At 39.4% G+C, this 23,708-nt stretch overlaps 1 protein-coding gene across 3 annotated transcripts; it reads left to right on the forward strand.

Annotated features, from left to right (window-relative positions):
• The first annotated feature begins 521 nt into the window (after positions 1–521).
• On the forward strand, positions 522–19,964 carry LOC100876012 (uridine phosphorylase 1). 3 transcript variants are annotated; one of them, XM_012283590.2, is made up of 6 exons: positions 522–700; positions 11,043–11,166; positions 13,287–13,448; positions 13,536–13,721; positions 14,158–14,490; positions 14,781–19,964. In XM_012283590.2, exons 1-6 carry the CDS (start codon positions 666–668, stop codon positions 14,961–14,963), a joined length of 1,023 nt encoding a protein of 340 aa, XP_012138980.1. In that variant the 5' UTR covers positions 522–665; the 3' UTR covers positions 14,964–19,964. The 3 variants fall into 3 exon arrangements, with proteins under 3 accessions (XP_012138980.1, XP_003702580.1, XP_012138981.1); XM_003702532.3 differs by lacking the exon at positions 522–700 and adding an exon at positions 7,724–8,547; XM_012283591.2 differs by lacking the exon at positions 522–700 and adding an exon at positions 9,356–9,505.
• The last annotated feature ends 3,744 nt before the right edge of the window (positions 19,965–23,708 follow it).

Here is a 23,708-nt window from a genome sequence, read left to right on the forward strand (position 1 = left end):
TGTTCGCCGGAGAGATGGCGCCACGGGTTCATTTGTACAAAAATGCAATTAATATTGATTTTACTGGCTTAATTATCTTCTGCATGCATTAAATTTTTAAAAATGTATAATTTTAAAGTAAAATGTAATTTTCTGCTTTGTTAGTACTAACTTGTGTCACTAGATAATGTTAGTTGCACCGTTTGGTAAAAGCGTTCGTAAATTCAACTTCCAAAGTGCGCAACAGTAACGTTTCTTAAACACTCTCATTTTATTAAGAAATTCGCTTTGTGATGGGGTATTGTTTCTCATATTTTGCATAAACGAAGTCACTGAAAAATGTTTCATCGATGTCGGTAGGATCGCACGTTAGAAATCAGTGGCGCGAGAATTCTAACCTATATTTCGTGAGTGTCAGAATGCAAGCCAATAGGAAGGGAGCCTAGCGGTGCATTTCCAAACGGAATCGCAGCGAATTAAGGCGAGAGTGTCGCTACTGAGGGGCAGATGTCTAGAACGTTGAGAAAGCGCGCGCGCGCCCTTAATGTACACCACCGATATCATTTTTGCGACGGTAGTCCTGCGGAGGATCATCGTAAGGACTACACCCCTTCGACAAAGAGAATAAAGGAAACGGCTCGCATCGTGCTGTGATCGTAAAAGAGAGTCGCACAAGTGAAAAGAAGATGAGTCTCCTTCTGGAGGACGAGGAAATCGACGAGTGAGTGTTTCTGTCGCTTCCAATTATATTTTCTGCGTTTAAATTTCAACCCTGCGCCGCTTTTTCTCCGTGACATCGCGCTCGTGGAAAACAGGGTTTGGCTACGACGCGTTTCACGCGATGACATAGAATTTTTTTACGATAAATCGCTTATGACTCGGTCACGTTTCCGTTTAAAAAATTTACCGTTGCTCGAGGTCGGCACGAGCACGTAAAAGGAATTCGACTTGTAACCCGAAACATTGATTTCGTGAATACGACGCATTCGAAAACGGCTTTTGTTCGCGATGTCATCGCGAGACTTTTACGATATTCTTTCGCGAATGACGTGTTGGGATATTTGGTATTTTTTAAATAAACTCGGTTTTAACGTCGATAATGTTTGTTATTTTATAACATTTTGTCAGAATACAAGGAAATATTGAACGATATCGATAAAGAAAATAGAGGTGGGGGAGTTAAGATAAATTTGAGAGATCTCGAGATTACTTTAATGCGATGGGAGTGTGTTGAAATTTTATTGAAAGCGCAAGCAAAACACGTGAGTTTGACTGCGCGTTTCCTCGGCTATTATTCGTTAGCAACGCAACGGATCGATGTGATATAACACGCGTGTGCTCTCGTTTCTACCTTCGTAAATTTTCTCGTATTCGAATCAACCGAATACTCCCATCATTTTTTTTTTTAAATAAATTCAACGCATTATTAAATTACTGACACAACGAATAGTTTATGCAAATTACACTGGTCAAAACATTGAAACGTGTATTTTCTGGGACTACATGGCAATTTAGAATTATTGCGAATGATGTTATTTCGAAGAGATATCAGATACCACGTAGGGGTTTCTTGATTAAGGGCGAAGCAAGGGGAGGGGCCACTTGTCTTTTGTCTTCAGAACACAGGAAGCTAAAGAGAACTTAACCTAGAACCATCCATAAAAGCTCAATAACATGGATAAATAAGGAGAGTAAGGAAACACTTGTTTTTCTATACCTACTCTTAATTAAAGGAAGTGCAGGCGTATATGGCAAGCCTCGTTGATGAATGCTCCCGTTATATTGCCGTGGGTGAAGGTTGTCGTCGGACAGCTTCACAGTCCGGCAATATAGTGAGAGGCTATTTTATAGAACGATTGAAAGTTTGCAAGTATGAAAATTTGAAAGCTTAGGAATTTTAATATTTTTAATTTTTTTAATTTAATTGTTGAATCGAATGATTGTTAATTTGCAAATTTTACAATTTTACAATTTTACAATTATACAATTTTATAATTTTATGATTTTACAATTTTACAATTATACAATTTTATAATTTTATGATTTTACAATTATACAATTTTATAATTTTATGATTTTACAAATTGAAAGATTGTAAATTTGCAAAAGTAGGAACTTCATAAATCCGTAACTTGCTCTCTATAAATCGGTAACACTAAAAATTTGTAAGCTCGTAAAATATGTCTCGAAATAATTACTAGCCAAAAAATTAGTTACTAAAATCGATAATTTCGGAAGACACCGTCAGATTACAGACTCTGGTGACTCATCCCGCATATTTATAGCCGTGATGCAAGTACACGTATAAAGCAAGAAATCAATATGTTAATGCACAAAAGTCTCTAGTCCTAAAGTAGAATATCGAATGAATCTACTTAACAAAAAGGTCAGCGTCGTGCATACAGCGTTGCAGTTCAGAACTTCAGTGTTCTATTTAATATCAATGTGCCAGAGTTCTGTCTGGTTTATTAATTTTTCTTTGGCTTTGATTTTAGTTTGGTATAAATATATGATTGTAAGAATCAGTTACGTATCGCTGTATCGTCCGTTCGGTTTGGCAGCCAAACGTCAACTGACAGTCGGTCGCGGAAGCAGTGTGATCATACGCAGGTCACTTTAAGGCTGTTGCTCACTTGAGAACATGTGATCGGCCGCATTGAGATATTTTATCTTTTTATTTTAGAACCATCAACAGTAGTTCTAATATTTAACTTATTTCATCTGCGAAATAGGTACACATCAATTAAAGTATATCGTGTTTGGTCTCGTTTTAATCAGCAAAAACTAAAAAGTACGATAGTAAGAATTTAATTAAAAAAATGGGAACTAAAAATTTTGTCAAGCCGATGAAAATATAAAAATTAATACAATGTTATTATTGTAAAATGTATAAAATGAAATGATTTGATGATGCCAAAAGACTGCCGCGTTACACGGCAGCTACATATAACGGAAACGTTATTATATTAATATGACTCCCTCGCTCGTTTCGAGGAAAAAGTAAATGACACTTTGACGTCACACATGCAGATATGCATGCGAGGTGTATAAGTTCAGAGCTACAATGCATTGTTCCTACTGTAGTTATTATTATACTGTTACTGTATGATCATATATTGTCTCATCATACCATACCATTATGATCATCGTATAGACATTGTACCACATAATCAGACAATACTGTCTCTCTCCGATTATCATACAACCATTGTACCATATTGCCAGACCATACCGTACCTTTTCCAGGATGATACCTACTGCCACATCGTCAGACCATACCGCTCCTGTTCCATTATGATACGGCCACTTTACTGCTGGATCGTTAGACCATGGCGGTCATTTCCTATAACGATATAGCCGTTCTGTTGCTACTTCGTAAGTCCATACCGTAAGATGATACGGCTGTTCTACTGCCACGTCGTCAGACCATACCGATCTAGTCCTATTATGGTGTCCTACTGCCACATCGTCAGACCATACCGTACTTGTCCCTTTATGATGCAGCCACGCTATTGCCACGTCGTTAGACCATACCGTACCTGTTCCATGATGATGACTTCCTACTGCCACGTCGTCAGACCATACCGTACCTGTTCCATGATGATGACTTCCTACTGCCACGTCGTCGGACCATACCGTACTTGTCCCATGATGATGCAGCCATACTAGTGCCACGTCGTTAGACCATACCGTACCTGTTCCATGATGATGTCCTCCTCCTGCCACGTCGTTAGACCATACCGTACTTGTCCCATGATGATGACTTCCTACTGCCACGTCGTCAGACCATACCGTACTTGTCCCATGATGATACAGTCCTCCTACTGCCACATCGTCAGACCATACCGTATTTGTCCTATGATGATGCAGTTATGCTAGTGCCACGTCGTTAGACCATAACGTACCTGTTCCATGATGATGACTTCCTACTGTCACGTCGTCAGACCATACCGTACCTGTTCCATGATGATGACTTCCTACTGCCACGTCGTCAGACCATACCGTACTTGTCCCATTATGATACAGTCCTCCTACTGCCACGTCGTCAGACCATACCGTACTTATCTTATGATGATGCAGCCATGCTAGCGCCACGTCGGTAGACCATAACGTACCTGTTCCATGATGATGTCCTCCTACTGCCACATTGTCAGACCATACCGTTCCTACCCCATAAAGACACAGACATTCTAATGCTACATTGTTAGACCATAGCGTACCTGTCCCATAACACATCTATCTTCCTGCCACGTCGTCAGACCATACCGTTGCTGTTCCACCATCATACAGAGGTTCTGCTTGCACTATATCACCGACTCCTCTGATGCACAATCATAATAGCCTTATTCACGTTTCGTGTCGCAGAGTGCTTAATCAATGTTTTTGATTGATCAGTCGATCAATCTAAACTTCCATTGTACAAAGACAAATCAATCATTGAATAGAAATGTTTCCCAATATTCAATTATTAAATGTGACTGTGTGGCTCTCGGCCTCTGTTCAAGAATGGCGCATTGTTCAATTGTTGAAAATGTTTTTGAAGGATTAAATAAATTTTTATTGTAGAAGTGAACAGTTTGTATTTGGATTTGTGTGTGCGGGTGTATGCGTGGATTAAGATACTTTTAAATTCATTAATATGAGGTCAGTTATATCAGTAAATATCAATAAAGAATATTTTGCGATGGAAATATTATATCATTGAATTGACGGTCATTTGCACGGTTCCGATGATAAGTTATCGGTTGGCAATATTGTCAACAGCGTTATCGATATCCGACTGGTCGTGCAGATATCCCTTTCCATGCAGTATCATTTTGTGATAACTTATTTTCAAACTTTGTGCAAAATGAATAATTAGCGGATGCTTTCTAATTTCTGAAATTTTTAAATTCTTCATTTTTCAGATTCCCAAATTTCTATATTTATAAATTGTTGTTTTTCTAAGTTTTGTATTTGGAAGTCCCTTGAATTTTGAGATCAGATCTCAGAAATTTTGAGCTCAGTAAATTCCCAAATTCCCCAAATTTTAAATTTACACCAAACTTCCAGATTCAAAACTTTGAGAACCTTATCTCTTAAAAAATACGAATGTAGGTTATTGTTTGCTTCACGTCGTCGAACATTAAATATTTGAGTTTGACCATCGATTGTTTTCCATCGTCCGTTAAAAATTTGCAAGCAAACTTGGATACGGGCTACTGACACCGAATCAAACGATAAATGGCTTCTCAAATAAATACAAGTAGATAACGTATCAGTAGTATGTAGAATGTTCCTTTAAATATTTATCATTCATAGAGACGCATTTCTTAATCAACTCTTTAAACTCCTAATATCAAACATGTCGACTTACTATCAAACATCAAGTTTTTGAATATTATGTCAAGCAACCACGCGATAGCAAGCGTTTTATTGATTATATTAACCTACATTTCGTAATGAAATAAATGGAACAAGTTCTGAATACATTGCTAATTCCATCAAATTTTAATTGCACGAGTATTCCAACGATGTCGATGATTCTTAACAAGTTCGATCCTAAAGTAACAGATGCACTTTGATATATGTAGTATCTTAGCAAAGTTATTCCTGTCTATATATAGCTCTAGCTTGTGTATTTTTACAATTTCAATCTCATCTTTGCGTGTTTGGAATGTGTAATATTACGTTGTCGACCTGAACATGTAAGCTGCAGAATATATTAATTAAATATGCTACTTTGTATGTATTATTGTCTTCAAGTTCGTCTTTTATGTTCCTACATCTGCATATCCTTAAAGACATGTATTTCTAGATTTTTAGGAATCCTTGTTATGGTCCTGTATTCCTATATTTTTTTATTTTCATATCCTTACATTAGTAAACCCATTTGTCCATATAGCGTTATGTCCCTAAACACTTACGTCCCTGGACCTATATGGCCTTTAGCCCCTATGTCATTAAACACCTACGTCCTTAGAGGTGTTCTGCGTGCCTAGAACCCTAAGTCCCTAGCCTTCCACGTCCTTAGACCCCTACTTCCCTAGCCTTCCACGTCCCTAGACTCCTACTTCCCTAGTCTTCCACGTCCCTAGACCCCTACTTCCCTAGTTTCCTACGTCCCTGGACCCCTGCGTCCCTAGATTCCCACGTCCCCAGATCCCTACGTCCCTAGTCTCCCACGTCCCCAAATCCCTACGTTCCTAGTCTCCCACGTCCCCAGATCCCTACGTCCCTAGTCTCCCACGTCCCTAACCTCCCACGTCCCCAGATCCCTACGTCCCCAGATCCCTACGTTCCTAGTCTCCCACGTCCCCAGATCCCTACGTCCCCAGATCCCTACGTTCCTAGTCTCCCACGTCCCTAGTCTCCCACGTCCCCAGATCCCTACGTCCCCATATCCCTACGTCCCTAGTCTCCCACGTCCCCAGATCCCTACGTCCCTAGTCTCCCACGTCCCCAGATCCCTACGTCCCTAGTCTCCCACGTCCCTAGTCTCCCACGTCCCTAGTCTCCCACGTCCCCAGATCCCTACGTCCTCAGATCCCTACGTCCCTAGTTTCCCACGTTCCTAGTCTCCTACGTCCCTAGTCTCCCACGTCCCCAGATCCCTTCGTCCCTAGATCCCTACGTCCCTAGTCTCCCACGTCCCTAGTCTCCCACATTCCTAGTCTCCCACGTCCCCACATCCCTACGTCCCCTGATCCCTACGTCCCCAGATCCCTACGTCCCTAGTCTCCCACGTCCCCAGATCCCTACGTCCCTAGTCTCCCACGTCCCCAGATCCCTACGTCCCTAGTTTCCCACGCCCCAGATCCCTACGTCCCTAGTCTCCCACGTCCCTAGTCTCCCACGTTCCTAGTCTCCCACGTCCCCACATCCCTACGTCCCTAGTTTCCCACGCCCCAGATCCCTACGTCCCTAGTCTCCCACGTCCCTAGTCTCCCACGTCCCTAGTCTCCCACGTCCCCACATCCCTACGTCCCCTGATCCCTACGTCCTCAGATCCCTACGTCTCCAGATTCCTACGTCCTCAGATCCCTACGTCCCCAGATCCCTACGTCCCCAGATCCCTACGTCCCTAGTCTCCCACGTCCCCAGATCCCTACGTTCCTAGTCTCCCACGTCCCCAGATCCCTACGTCCCTAGTCTCCCACGTCCCTAGCCTCCCACGTCCCCAGATCCCTACGCCCCCAGATCCCTACGTCCCTAGTCTCCCACGTCCCCAGATCCCTACGTCCCTAGTCTCCCACGTCCCCAGATCCCTACGTCCCTAGTCTTCCACGTCCCCAGATCCCTACGTCCCTAGTCTCTCACGTCCTCAGATCCCTACGTCCCTAGTCTCCCACGTTCCCAGATCCCTACGTCCCTAGTCTCCCACGTCCCCAGATCCCTTCGTCCCCAGATCCCTACGTCCCTAGTCTCCCACGTCCCTAGTCTCCCACGTTCCCAGATCCCTACGTCCCTAGTCTCCCACGTCCCCAGATCCCTACGTCCCTAGTCTCCCACGTCCCCAGATCCCTACGTCCCTAGTCTTCCACGTCCCCAGATCCCTACGTCCCTAGTCTCTCACGTCCTCAGATCCCTACGTCCCTAGTCTCCCACGTTCCCAGATCCCTACGTCCCTAGTCTCCCACGTCCCCAGATCCCTTCGTCCCCAGATCCCTACGTCCCTAGTCTCCCACGTCCCTAGTCTCCCACGTTCCCAGATCCCTACGTCCCTAGTCTCCCACGTCCCCAGATCCCTACGTCCCTAGTCTCCCACGTCCCTAGTCTCCTAGTCCCTAAACCACTGCGTCCCCAAACACCTATATCCCTAACCCCCAACGTCCCTCCACTCTTATCTCCCCAAATTTCCAAATCGGAAAATTCCTACATCAAACGCTAATCCCTATCACAAACTCCAAAAATCCATAAATATCGAGTGGAGGTGGTCCCTCCACGTGTTTGCACAAGACGACGTAACGCGAGGTAATCCAACGTGCAGCTACCTGTCCAAACCCCGGAGATAAAGATCCTAGGTACATCAATGCTCGCTGTACAACCACAATGATCATACCCGCGTTCCTTTCGAACACACACTTGCCAGCACCCAGTAACCGCAACCGGTTATGTATAACACACGCGAATGGCGCGAGCGAATTTGTGTTGGCATCGTTTGGCAGGCAATCAGTGTGTGGTGGGAACGCGATGCAAACGTCAGCGGAATCAAGGGGGAGCGTATAAAGGTTCCTCGAAGCATCGTGAATCCTATTCAGAGACCGAGTCTGGTCACCGCTGCTAGCAGATATACTCGGGTATATTCGTTGGCGAAATTCCATTGAATCGCGAGAAGCTGATCACTCGACCAGTTCGCTCGACAAGACCCGTTCCTTTCTTCGACCATCGGTCGTTGTTTAACATTCTTCTTGGCCACGTATTTACGGACGCCGCGTCTTTTGTGTCGTGAGAAGCGAATACCGATCGATCAAATATGCCGACTTGTACGTGCGAACCGAGGATCTTCGACGAAGAGAACCACGTGTGTCAACTGAAGCCGCCTGCCGAATACGAGGACGAGAAAATTGAATACGACGCTAGTGTTAGGTACGAACATTTGTTTCACGAAATTGTAACGGGGATATTCGGTGAGTTTTACGAGCCGAAGGGTCCGACTTTAGGCGCCTCGTGCTGCGAAAACGGGGAACAAGCTCCTGCATTGTTTCGCGATAGAGAAACAAGGACGGCAATTTCGCCGATGCTACATTCCTAACATTTCCTCATACTTTTTTGAACGTCACGGAGCACGGTCTCACAATTTCACTGTTAAAACTTGATAAGAAGTAAAAATATCGAGAGGCAAAACCAAGCTGTGTAATTATACAAAGAATGTCTAAAAAAAATGTATGAGGAAATGCTTTTTCGATTTGATCAGCAAAAGTCTTGCTGTCCTTGCTTTTTTGCAGGAGAGACGAAGTCGTTGGAATTTCTAAGATAAATATATCAAACCTAAGGTTTGGTTAGGTTAGGTTAGGTTAGAGTTCATTTTTCAAAGTGACACAAAACACCAAAGCTACGGTGTAAAAGAAATGTTAAAAAGTAGGGTTAGGTCAACCTCTGCGAATGTAATTTAAATGTATGTGTGTTAGTTCATTCATGTATCACGTTTTTGTAAGTTTAGTTTATTTTTAGTTAATAATGTTAGGATTGTTGATTGTTGATCACACAATGTTGTGATGTGACGTGTATATTTACGTATGTGTATGAACTTTATCTAATCACAGCGCATATTGGTTTCGAGATTGCGTAATTACGGTTATGGATAATCGATGCGTTTTGATTTGCTTAATATAGTCGGAACTTTGGTATTATGTAATGTTACGTTTTTTTTCTGAGATGCCATTAATGACTGCAGAATGCGCGTGCCTCTCGCGGTGAGAATGAAGCGGACGCGTGAACGCTAATGAAGTGGATGAGTTGGGGGTATTGGACCAGGGGTGGCGTGAACATTTGTGAAGCGCTGTTGCAAGATTGGAAGCTAAGAAAATGCATTTGGTACAGTTAGGTACAAATTTTACTTTTCCTATTTCTTAAATTTTTCTGATTTTCCAATCCTTAATTGGATCCTAAATTAACAGGTAAGTACCTCTATTCTTATATTACCAGCTTCCTATATTTCCAAATTCCTGAAGTCCCAAATTTCTAATTTTCCAAATTCCTGTATCCCACTTCTTAAATCCCTAAGTCTCTAATTCTCTAAATTTCTATATCCACATTCCTGAATTTCCAAACTTCTAATTTCCCGAATTTCTATATCCTATTTCCTAAATTCACGAATCTCTAATTTCCCACTTCCTAAATTCCCAAATACCTAATTCCTCAAATTCCTAATTTCCCACTTTCTAAATCCCCAAATCCCTAATTCCTCAAATTCCTATATCCCCATATCCCTAATTCCCCGAATCCCTAATTTCCCGAATCCCTAATTCCCCGAATCCCTAATTTCCCAAATTCCTAAATCCCCAAATCCCTAATTCCTCAAATTCCTATATCCTCATATCCCTAATTCCCCGAATCCCTAATTTCCCACTTCCTAAATCCCCAAATCCCTAATTCCTCAAATTTCTAAATCCCCATATCTCTAATTCCCCGAATCCCTAATTCCCCGAATCTCTAATTCCCCGAATCCCTAATTTCCCGAATCCCTAATTCCCCGAATCCCTAATTTCCCAAATTCCTAAATCCCCAAATCCCTAATTCCTCAAATTCCTATATCCTCATATCCCTAATTCCCCGAATCCCTAATTTCCCACTTCCTAAATCCCCAAATCCCTAATTCCTCAAATTTCTAAATCCCCATATCTCTAATTCCCCGAATCCCTAACTTCCCACTTCCTAAATCCCCCAATCCCTAACGCCTCAAATTCGTAAATCCCCATATCCCTAATTCCCTAAATTCCTATATCCCACTTCCTAAATCCCCAAATCCGTATATCCCACTTCCTAAATCCCCAATCCCTACTTTCCCAAATTCCTATACCCCAATATCTAAATTCCCTAGTCTCCCAAGTCCCCAAATCTCCACATCCCTAATTCCCTAACGCCCAAATCCTCAAATTCCCATCAGTTCCCATCAGTTCCCATCAGCTCTATCCTCCCTAACACTCATCCCCTACTAACACTAGTAAAATTTGTCATCTAAGATATTCTAAAATATCTGAATATCAATGCATTTATCTTACGACTAAAGTTAAAATACCTTGAAGATCCACAAGCAAATGTTCCCTATTTTTCGAACAGCTTCGTCATCTTCGAAACTTCGGCTCGACCGGTGTCTCATCAAGTTATTAATAAAAAAACTAACGATGTAAAATTTCACGCTCCACTGAACCAATTACGTGATATGATTCTTCAAGAATCACACGATGCGACTATAAATAAAACTATAATCGTAAACAGTTAACTAAAGGGATCAATAAGCAACGATATAGAGGCTCGTTTTGTAAGCGATAAAAATACACTTTCGTTTATAAAATAGAAAGAAGGAAATTTGGAAATAGCGCTTTTCTCGGGGTCTTTCATTTGTTGGATTTTTACTTCAGGTACTCAGATGGCTCCGTACGACTACGAAATCCAAATATCGAGCTCATGGATCAGGACATCCTGTACCATCTCGCTCTTGGCAGCGGCTCGCACGATCTTGTGGAGATGTTCGGAGATGTCAAGGTAAATAAACCTTTTGTGCTTCCTTTATTACTTGAGATAACTATTCTATAAGATCAGAAGTGCTCTTAACATTTACGGTAAGCAAATAAGTCAGACAGGTGCTCAAACTTTGCTGGCAATTCAGGGACCTGATAACTTACCTTGTTTGGCAAGATACTTATGGGTTTCTCGTTGGGCTGGAGTCTGGTCACTTGTTTAGCTGTTTATAAAGTACAAGTAGACCCTAAAGAAGTATCTACAATAGATACATACGTTATGCAGGTGACCAAACACTGCACTGGCAAGAAATGCACTAGGAAGGTAGCATGTGAACCCTGGCAAGGTGTCCCTGCTCGTGGGTTTCTCGTAGGGCCAGGGTCTAGTCACTTGGTTAGCTATTTCTAAAGAACAAGTAGACCCTAAAGAAGTATCTACAATAGATACATACGTTATGCAGGTGACCAAACACTGCACTGGCAAGAAATGCACTAGGAAGGTAGCATGTGAACCCTGGCAAGGTGTCCCTGCTCGTGGGTTTCTCGTAGGGCCAGGGTCTAGTCACTTGGTTAGCTATTTCTAAAGAACAAGTAGACCCTAAAGAACTATCTACAATAGATACATACGTTATGCAAGTGGCTAGACACTGCCCAGACAAGAAATACACTAAGGACGAAGGTAGCTTGTCTACCCTGGCAAGGTGTCCCTGCTCGTGGGTTTCTCGTAGGGCCAGGGTCTAGTCACTTGGCTAGCTATTTCTAAAGAACAAGTAGACCCTAAAGAACTATCTACAATAGATACATACGTTATGCAAGTGGCTAGACACTGCCCAGGCAAGAAATACACTAAGGACGAAGGTAGCTTGTGAAGCCTGACAAGGTGTCGTCCCTGCTCGTTAATTTCTCGTAGGGCCAGGATCTGGTCACCTGTTCCTTTATTTCTAAAGTACAAGTAGACCCTAAAAATCTATTTACAATAGATAAATAAGTTATGCAAGTGGCCAAGGTGGTCTGAGGCCTATCTACGTACCTCGAAAGCGAATACAATAGTTGCAGAATAATCGATGAAATGGCACTGTGTAATGCATCTATAACTTGGTAACAAGTTCGGTACATTCTGTCGATGTGGTATCAACTACTGAATAGTTACATCATACGTCCTTGCACTTTGTATGTTTGATGTAATATGTCAACGAAGGAGCAGCTTATAAAGCTTGATTTATCGCCACGAGGCGCACACGTGCCGGCTATCGCTGATTACTAAAATTTACGAATTTCTAATCCCTCAAAATTTTCTACATCCAAAAATTCCCGAAAATAATATCTAAATCCCCAAATTCCAAATTGTAAATTTTTCGCACAGTGTACAAATATCCAAGCTAATATGTAGATCCACATATCAAACTAACGTCATCCATAATCATAACATTAGGTAATTTATACGCAGTTATGAAAGTCACTAGACACGTGCAGAGTGTGAAGTGTCTGTTGAAATTTGTAGATAAATCGCAACTAATTTGCGCGTTATATCGGTGAAACTGCGATGTAAGTAATTCACGACGCGTTTAATGCCGACAGTATCTTTTGCCATTAAAAAGAAAGCACCGCATTTCATGACCTAAATAGAACAATAGCCGAATGTTTGATGCGCATTTCTCGGCTACACCGGCAAACCTCGAGCCATTATTTTGTTTGTTAGATGGAAACTGTACATGCGCTTTCCAGCTGCGCCGTCTACTTAAGGGAAGAACAATTCGAGCAATTGAGTGGTTCATTTCGTTCGATTCAACCGTACGAAAATCTCTTATGATTCCAAAAGGCACATGTAAAATTAGAGAATCAGTGATAAATTCTTTTGTATTGAACATGATAATCCCTGCAGTTCCACTAAAAAATAGAGCCTATTTGCGAGACGATTGCCTTAAAATTAACGTCGCAGTAAGCTGTTGATACTTCAGATCCGATTGTGTAATATTACATGTTCCAGAAACGGCTTTAAATGGACTCCAGATTTATTTTTACGTACTTAATGCAATTACAGTATAATTCTTTTAGAGCAAATTCTTTTAAAGGGGTGGTAAATGCAACCACAGGGGTGGTCTTCCAGGGAAATTGTGGTTAACGTCTTGTAACTCTTTTTTACAGTTCGTGTGCATGGGAGGCACACCTAAACGCATGGAACAGTTCGCCCACTACATAATGCAAGAAATAGGCCATAAGCTTCCTGCTGGAACGACGCTTCTCGACATTAGTCAGTATTCATACCGTTACTCCATGTACAAAGTTGGACCCGTTCTATCTATTAGCGTAAGTATAATTCCAAGAAAACCGCCTGAAAAACGAAGCAGTGTCAATGACACGATGTTAATGTGCTCACCATTTTACATTCTTTAGCACGGAATGGGCATACCGTCTGTCGGGATTCTTCTGCACGAAGTCATCAAGTTGATGTACCACGCCAAAGTTAAGGATCCAATATTCTTCAGGATCGGTACGTGTGGAGGGATCGGTCTCGAAGGCGGCACCGTCGTCATCTCTGAAGAGGCAGTGGACGGCATGCTGAAGCCTTACTTAGATCTGGTAAAATCGAAGCTTGTTTCAACATCCTCACATCTTTGCAGTTAATCAATGGAGGCACTGTACTTGCTGAGCAGAGATGTTTATAGCCAGATAGGTAGACAGAGCCATCGTTGATGCTCCAGCCATATAATTATAAGGGGTTCCATAAGCTTATGGCATTTCCTTAAATATGGGGTTTCACTAAATGCAGGCTCTGTAAAGTATGAGTCCCTTGGACATGGGTCCACCTAAGAGGGAATCTTCATATGAGGTTCCCCTAAACTCACAAACCTTCTAAAACACATTCCAATGCAGTATAGGGAGAGCCTATTTGTCAACTACAGTATCTATCCATTTAAGTTCCCACCAAAAAGTTCATCTAGTCCCACATACTCATCTAGCAATGATAGTCTAACTCTACTAAAAAGTAACCAGACATACTTCACCTATTTTGCAGCCCGTGCTAGGTAAAATAGTAAGAAGGCCTGCAAAGCTGGACCGACAGCTAGCTCACGATTTGAAGGCCCTGGCGCATCGCGACGACCCTTACGATACCGTGATCGGTAAAACCATGTGCACCTATGACTTCTACGAGGGACAAGGCCGAATGGACGGTGCATTCTGCGAGTTCAGTGAAAATGATAAATTGGAGTACTTAAACAAGCTGCACGAGGCTGGAGTAGTGAATATAGAAATGGAAAGCCTCTCCTTTGCGGCTCTTACTCATCACGCGGGCATCAAGTCCGCTGTTGTTTGTGTGACACTGCTAGATAGACTCAAGGGAGATCAGGTAATCTGCAAATATGATTGTTACACATTGGCAAATGAGGATGATTAGATATTTGCAAGGCAAACAATGGGGTAGTTCAGATTCTCATGTCAGCAGAAGTAGGATCACTTGAGTGCAACAGAGGCTTCTCTTGATTAGGGTTAAGTGCTTAGTAAAGCTTAGCGGAGCTTAACCTCAATCCGATTTGCATAGATAAATAAAGGGAAGCTTCAGTTGCATATCACCTTATTGCAAAAAAGTTACTGTATGTTCTTATTGTATATTAATTATTTAAGACTGTACTTTTGTAGGTGCTGGCACCAAAAGAGGTCCTTGATGAATGGCAGATGAGACCACAGCAATTGGTTTCTCGTTACATAACTAGATATCTTCAACGAAAGGGTCCTCGTTCCCTAGAAGGGCATGGATTGATGTTTGTTAAGAGCCCTCGTCGGTTCAAGCTGGTTCAACAGGAATCAGAGAACTACGATTAAATTTATGCCGTGTCAAATGAAGGAACAAACTGTGCGGTTGAAGTACAATGGAACATGGATTCGTTGATTCTATCGACGATTATTTTACTAAACAGATTTTATTTTATTTTATTTTATTTTATTTTATTTATTTAATTTCAATTGAGGGTATTATGGTTACTAAGCACAACGCAGGAATGTATGTATGTAATTTGAGTTTTATTACTTTTCTCTTTTCTAATTAGCTTTCATTCATTATCACACCAAAGTTCTTTACTTTCTACTTAGACCACCATACTTGCATAATTAAGTATTATCTACTTATAATTGAAGTATTCATTTTATTTGTAATGTAGCAATTTAGATATTTCTTTAATGTTACATGATTTTGTTCGAACATAGAAGTTATTGTAGTATGTAACAGAACATTTTAAAGTTCCTCCTAAATTTTCTAATGATTATGAAAGGGAAACTCAAAGAGTCATAACCTCGTTTTTGCTGCATGTGAAGATGCGGTGATTCAAGTACAAAACAGGCACGATACATATGTATAAAGAAAAGGTAAACGCGACTACCAAAAGTACGTAATGTACATCTTTAACGACCACGCTTGGCCACATATCTATTGTCCGTGTATTTTCTGACATTTTTATTTTAGATTGCGATTATGATCGCCTGTAACACTTTGACAACCACTGTCACGTACCTTGTGACTTTGATACATAGCTTTCTAATCCTTCACTCTGTTTCCACGTAGAGTAGCAATTGTATCAATTGTAATTTGGAAATTAGTAATTTTATAGTGTACATTAAGAAACCCTAACAAGTACAATCCTAGTAGGCTTTATTTAGTTAGAAGAAAAAGTAGGTTTTAAAAAGTGGCTGTCAAAGTGTTCAAATTTGCAACAAAATTTAATGTTCAATTACTTACATTGTTTAAGACACGATGGATATCGTGCAAGACTTTGTATATCAATAGAATTGATAAAATGTTGCAACGGATATAGATCCATATTCATAGGATATGGTTTACCGTAGCAGTGCTTGAAATTCCATTACTTTATTCGATGAAACTGCAGATCCTTTCGATTGGGTTTCAGGAACCTGCAAGATACCATATTCTATAGCGTTAAGATTCTGTGTATTAGAAATTGATTAGACAATTTAGTGGCACATTCCAAATACTTAGATAATAATGTTTGCTTCCATTCGGTTATATCTGTGGTATGGCTGAGATCGTTCTAACAGACTTATACTCAGTCAAAATAGTCTCCGTACACTATGTTACAATTTGGCATTGTATGATTTCAATGGAGAAGGTAGTAAATACAGATGCTGTACATAGATTTATTAATATTTAGTTAGTTGGTGCTCTTTTTATCTTCATGACTTCCTGTTTTTTTTTTCTGTATAATACTGATTATTTTCTGATAACAGTTGAATTTTGTTCAACTGAAACAACTTAGATGACAGGCTTTCTAAATAAAGTAAGATAAATATTTGCTGCCTTCTCTGTTGGAAGGGGAGACTTTTTAAACTGAATGTACATCATACATAGCAAAGAAAGAAAACGGAATTAAGAGTTGAGCTCTTTTTTTAAATTTTGTTAAGATTAGATTATGAATTCAGAAGGTGTTAGTCATTAGTTTTATTTTGAGCATTCCAGTATAATGGAGAGACGTTGCTCCAGTGCCAAAGCTAACGTTGTTGAAAATGATTCAGCTCAATAAGATTGTTCTTAATCTTATCTTTCAATGGAACAATTTGTTGAAACTTTGTAATTAACGAAGGCATTAAAAGTGTTGATAATATATCACTTACAACTCTCTGTGTATGTAAAGGAAGCAAAATTAAACGTGATATTTTTTAACAAGTGTATGTAGAAAAGTTGAGGTAGTTCAAATTATGCAGTGGTTTTTAAGCTTTGTTCGTAAAAATTCAGTGTAATATATTCTTGAATTGCGTGTGTTTTCTCTTTCGTATTTTAACGTGGTTTGTTGATTATTTAAAAAATGAAGTACACGAAACGAGAACTTGAATATTAATCATAAAAGGAAAAACGATTTTAAACACATAATTGTATCTACATTATCCTGATAACGATCTTCAAAGACTTATGAAATTTTTCATTGATTTTATACATATGTATAACATTAGTATGCAGATACTGATATTTTTTGTGTTTAAAGACTTTAAAAAATATCAAAGTTTAAATCACTTGTAAAGTTTGTAACTATGTTCCAATTAGTATTGTGTTCTGTAAATGTGTTCAATCATAAACCATTTCTCAAACATTTGAGCCTTATACATATACACGTTAAAGCGTTTAATAAATACTTGATATTGCTAAAGTTTTGAAAAGTTGTATGAAATTTTTATGCAAAAATATTTTCGAGCGCTACATGTACTGAACATTGAACAAAACATTATCGATTAATAAATGTATTAATTACGGTATTTGTTTTGCATAAATTCATTTACTATATGTACATGGAATAACTTTAACGTTTTACTTGAATCATTGTAACAAAATTAATCAAACTATCAAAAATAATCAGATGAAAATTGTAAACTTTTTGTAAGATATCTTTGTGTCGAAATAAGGTGTATGAATAATACATGTAATACCAATACATACACTCTGAGATAGTTGTTTGATCTCACTTAGATATATCTCAAAAAGTTGCAACATTATTTTTTGAAAGAATCTTACATACAACTAAATGATCTCAGTTTAAAAACTTTAACAATCCAGAACATATCAATACACAATCATGTCACTAATATAATTCCATAGTGATTACTTGGTGCATTTGCCATTAACATATACTAACTCTTGTATGGAGATTGGGTGAATCTACATAAAATCAAGCGAAACATTATTTCTTCTTTATTATTAAGTGGAAATTAATTATATACAGGGTATGTACAACACAAATTTTATTGATATAGCTGAATGAGATCAAACAGTTATCTCAGAATGTAGCAAGTATAACATAGACTTCTCTTGGTTAAAGGAGAAAATAAAAACCCTAAAGAGAGAACCTAGGGAGAGCCTAACGCAGACATATCTTTGCATATAAAATAATGCAAAGAGTAGGATATTTTTTCCCTCACACTTTCCCTTAACTATCAGAAGTCTAAGTTGCACAAGATTGTAAACTGATGTCCATAAGTATTAAGAATTAATCATAAAACTTGTTCGTGTCCAAATGCTTCAAACTTTCATTCATCTGTCTAGAGCATTTTTTCAGTCTATCGATTAACAAGTAAAGGAAGATATTTATGCATTTCATTTTTTATTTCTCTTTTTCAACATTCTCATACAATGTTGCCATAAGCAATAAGACCACTGCCACAAGGGCAAACTCTTGGGCACTGCTCTAGACTTTTGTCTGCATTACATGGAAAGCTGCCTATGCATCAAAATGCTGAAGCATAACATGAAATAGATTATGATTAATTTATACGATGAATTATTAAAAATTCAATACAAAATAAACTGATACTTATGGATGACAGTGACATGATACACGCAACACACGTTTATCACGTTGTACGCACAATAGTCGATTAAACGTTCATTATGTAATTTTGCATTGAAGTTCATGATAACTGTTATAAAAGTTGTTGACGTTGTAATCATAGCTCACGCTTCGAAGAACCATGCGAAGGCACTTCGACTTGTTAACCACCATAGGACTGTACGGGGTATAGTGTAACCCATATATTTTTTTCTTCAGGCTCTAATTTTTATTTTTTATGTATCACGCAAAGAAAGACTGAATTTTCTTTAATTCTTTGCAGGATAGACATTTCTTTTGTGTGGGAGTACAGAAAATATTAGTACAATTATTTCGAGATGTAACAAATTAAGTTTCGTTTTCGATGTTGTAATTCGCCTACTGTTGCATTTAATAAATTTATACATGTAATACACGTAATAAAATGTATTTTGTACCCCGCACGGTCCCTAACCTTTTTTCGGATTGTAGGGGGCGTTATGACGTAAGTCTTTAAAAGGGGAGTCCCCGATTTTAAAACTGATCCAAATGGTGACTTAAAAAGGTTGACAAGAAAAAGATTGATGACTTATTAAAATTGTAGTAATTGCACAGTAAGTAAGAAACGTCTGAAACTTCTTATAGACAATTATAAATTTAATTAAGTGGTACTTAAATGAAATAACCCCAGGAAACCAATCCGAATAAAGGTTACAGTCCTATGAGGGTTAATTACATACATATTTTTGTGACTACAGATTACTGCTTCACATGTTGCATCTTGTTTACTGTTATCGTAGCTAATGATGTTATACAATTGTATGATATACCTTCGTTGTTGTTAACGAATGCCTGTATAACAATTACCTACGTAATGTTAAATGTTCTGAGAAGAATTGCAGAGCTTGAAATCGAATACAGTTGTCAGAGGAAAAGTTATCTGAAATAGTTGTGCCAGTGTTAATGGAAATAGCCGAAGTTAGATATTTTTATATCTTTTTACTTACCATTGTTTTAACACATGAAATAAGTTCTGGACAAGAATATTGTATTTTGTCATTCATTTATACTATCTGACATTTTGAGAGCATACTTTTTACAGATAAAAATTTACTAATTCTGTTCTTTATGAGAATATAGATGTAGTGTTCAGGAATATGTTCATGTGTTGCTTTATGGTTGTATTTGGTGTAATAGATGTACCTGCTGCATCTGTGATCTAATCTGAAAATTATGTTTCCATAAAGATTATGTTCTCTAAATATTAGTTTTTAACATACAAGACTTGTATTGTACTTACATTTTAAGACGGGACAGCGTAACCTGTTGGGAAATATAATGTGTCTGGACTGTAAAGAACAGCATCCTTAAATTTGAAAGGGAACATTGTACATACAAACCCAAATCGATTTCAATGCTCTGACTTCAATTAAACAGACATCATAATTTAAGCTGAATAAAGTTTACAAAATCAGAGTTATCCTTTTATTCAATAATAATAAACTGAATTAAAGACTCACCTGAATTTTTACTTACCGTGTTCCAAAAAAGGTGGAGTGAAAGCAAAAGGTTTTAGAACATAAGTGAAATTTTCATTTAAGTAAAATTCGTAGCTCTTAGCTCGGTATAGTTTTCTAAAGACTTTTTAAAAAATCTTTAGAGAACTATACCGATTACCAGGTCACACCACGTGGAGGTGGCTACGATAGTGACCCACCCTAACTCCAAATCCCTTCCTCCCTCCAAATGCAACCTCATTTATCAGAAGGATAAATGAGTTCTAACTCTACATAGCTCATAGGCTCGCATATACAAATTCTTTACCACAATCCAGTAAAGAACTTGTATCACACACACATACACGCACATACATTAACTTAATACTAATTGCATAGGATCCCACGCATACGCTTAACTTATTCTAAACGCCGCAGGGTACCTCTACTTCTAAGTTTGCACTCTTATAATCTATGACGAAATAAAAAAAGCAAAGGGGCGAAAAAGAAAGTTAGAAGAACTTTCTACTAAAAGAGAGGAAAGTTAGAAGAACTTTCCACTAAAAGAAAAGAAAGTTAGAAGAACTTTCTGTGAAAAAGGGAACCATTATTTTTCGCCAAGCGAACCTCGCTTTCCATGGGTCAAAGGGTAGCCCATAGTGGCTTACGTGAACCACGACGGCAAAGATGAACCGAAGATACCTTTGGCAAGAACGAGTGATACACCCCAGTTGGCGGAGGGTTCCCATTTCCCCCAGCGCTCTCGCGTCTTACCACAGAGAGGATACCCAGACCGTGATGCCCCTTGGCAGAATGGCGGCGGGTCGGGGAGGCACATCAGAGTATGAGAGGTGCCAACCCCGATCCGCCCCGCCGGGCAAAGAATATCACTCGCCCTACACCGGCACTTGCAGCTCACCTCTACCGCGTGTTCACAGCGCTATGAACCCCCAATGATCCACTTGGGCTCAGAACGATTGACAAAAAATAAGTGGGTATGCTACAAACTAACGCGTACAAACATTGAGAATTGAGAAGATGAGTGCAAGTTGGAAGTAGAGGTACTTACAGGGACCCACCCACCCTTCCCACACGATTACAATTAACTTAAAACTAATGCACGCATACAATTAACTTAAAACTAACGCACGCATCCCTCGATGATCCCTCGATGATCGATGTCTTCAATGATGAACTATTCATTACCTGTAAAATAAATAGGTGTGGCAATGAAAAAGGAAACAGAAAAGGAAATGCAAGATTATCTAGTTAAAATAAAAACCTGAAACATCTTATTAATTAAGTCAAACAAGAATTATTAACATCAAAACATGAAACATATCAATGAAATTAAAACAGACAGGAATAGTTAAAGTGGAACCCTGAAACATACAAATACAAATAAAACACGTATGAATAAATAAATTACCCATATAAAATTAAAACCTGAAACATACAAAAATGATTAAGCCCTAAATGTGCCTTTTGTTCTAAAATTGCACTTGTATAATTTAAAACTTCGTAGAGAGAAGGGGTAAAGAAGAAAGTTGGAAGAACTTTCTTTTAAGTTTCGAGCAATTGACAATAAAAATAATAGGCTAATACTACAATCTAATATGTAACAAGTTAAAAACCTGATGAATGCAAATTAGAACAAAAGGCACAATTTGCGCAAGTTTTTCGCCACGTGTTGTGACGAAAAACCTGCGCCCGAGCCCACCCTTCCTCCCACAGCTCGGAATTAATGTAATTTAGATATGAAATCGAGAAGTTATAATCGTAGCTCTTAGCTCGATATCGTTTTCTAAAGTTAATTTCGTGAAAAATATTTAGAAAACGACATCGATTACCGGGTCACACCACGAGGAGGTGGCTACGTTAGAGAGTGACCCACCCTAACTCCAAATCCCTTCCTCCCTCCAAATGCAACCTCATTTATCAGAAGGATAAATGAGTTCTAACTCTACATAGCTCATAGGCTCGCATATACAAGTTCTTTACCACAATCCAGTAAAGAACTTGTATCACACACTCACACACATACATTAACTTAATACTAATCGCATGGGATCCCACACACGCACGCTTAACTTATTCTAAACGCCGCACGGTACCTCTCATTCTAAGATTGCACTCAAATAATCTACGACGAATTCAAAAAGCAAAGAGAAATAAGAAAGTTAGAAGAACTTTCTACAAAAAGAAAAGAAAGTTAGAAGAACTTTCTGCCAAAAAGGGTGGACTGTATTTTTCGCCAAGTGAACTTTGCTTTCCATGGGTCAAAGGGTAGCCCATAGTGGCTTACGTGAACCACGACGGCAAAGATGAACCGAAGATACCTTTGGCAAGGACGAGTGATACACCCCAGTTGGCGGAGGGTTCCCATTTCCCCCAGCGCTCTCGCGTCTTACCACAGAGAGGATACCCAGACCGTAATGCCCCTTGGCAGAATGGCGGCGGGTCGGGGAGGCACATCAGAGTATGAGAGGTGCCAACCCCGATCCGCCCCGCCGGGCAAAGAATATCACTCGCCCTACACCGGCACTTGCAGCTCACCTCTACCGCGTGTTCACAGCGCTGTGAACCCCCCATGATCCACTTGGGCGCGGAACAATTGACAAAAAATAACGGGGTATACTACAAGCTAACGAAAGTTAGAAGAACTTTCTGTCAAAAAGAAAAGAAAGTTAGAAGAACTTTCTGTCAAAAAAGGGGATGAGTATTTTTCGCCAAGCGAACCTCGCCTTCCATGGGTCAAAGGGTAGTGCATAGTGTCTTACGTGAACCACGAGACAGAGATGAACCGAAAATACTGGCAAGAACAAGTGACACATCCGCGGAAAATTTCCCATTTCTCCCCGCTTACGTTTTAGGTAAGTCTTACTGCAGAGAGGAAACCCTGCCGTGAGGCACCCGATCGAGACGGAACATCAATCGATCGGCCCCGCAGAGATGTGTCCCTGGCGCTACACCAGTACTTGCAGCTCACCTCTGCCCGTGTTCACAGCGCTATGAACCCCCAATGATCCACTTGGGCTCGGACCGATTGACAAAAAATAACGGGGTATACTACAAACTAACGCGTACAAGGATTGAGAATTGAGAAGATGAGTGCAAGTTGGAATGAGAGGCACTTACATGGACCCACCCGCCCCGCCCACGAGCACACTTAACTTAGAATTAACGCACGCATAAAATTAGCTTAAAAATAACGCACGCATCCCACGAAGATCCCTCGATGATTGATGTCTTCAATGATGACCTATTACCTATAGAATAAATAGCTGTAACAATAAAAAGGGGAAACAGAAAAGCAAACGCAAGATTAGTAACATTGTAATGGTTAGACATGCACAATTTATGCTAACATTTAAATTTATATTAACATTTGCAGAATAAAAATAAAATAAACCGTGAATCGACTCGATAAAAACCTGAAACAGACAAATATTATTAAGACACATAAGAAAAATTGAATAACTTATTTAAAATAAAAATCTGAAACATAAAAATATAATTAGACACATATGAAACATTACTTACTTAAAGTAAAAATTAGTACACACACCATTCACACACTCACGCATATTTTAATACATTCTAAATGCCCTACATGTACCTCTTATTCTAAAATTGCACTCGTATATAAAACTTTGTAAAAATTGCAAAAAGATAGGAATGAAAGTTGGAAGAACTTTTTTTTAAGTTTTGGGAAATTGAGAAAAAGAGACAAACTATTACTACAATCTAATATGTAAGTTTAAAAA

Source organism: Megachile rotundata, chromosome 16 (assembly GCF_050947335.1).
Source record: "Megachile rotundata isolate GNS110a chromosome 16, iyMegRotu1, whole genome shotgun sequence".
NCBI lineage: Eukaryota > Metazoa > Arthropoda > Insecta > Hymenoptera > Megachilidae > Megachile > Megachile rotundata.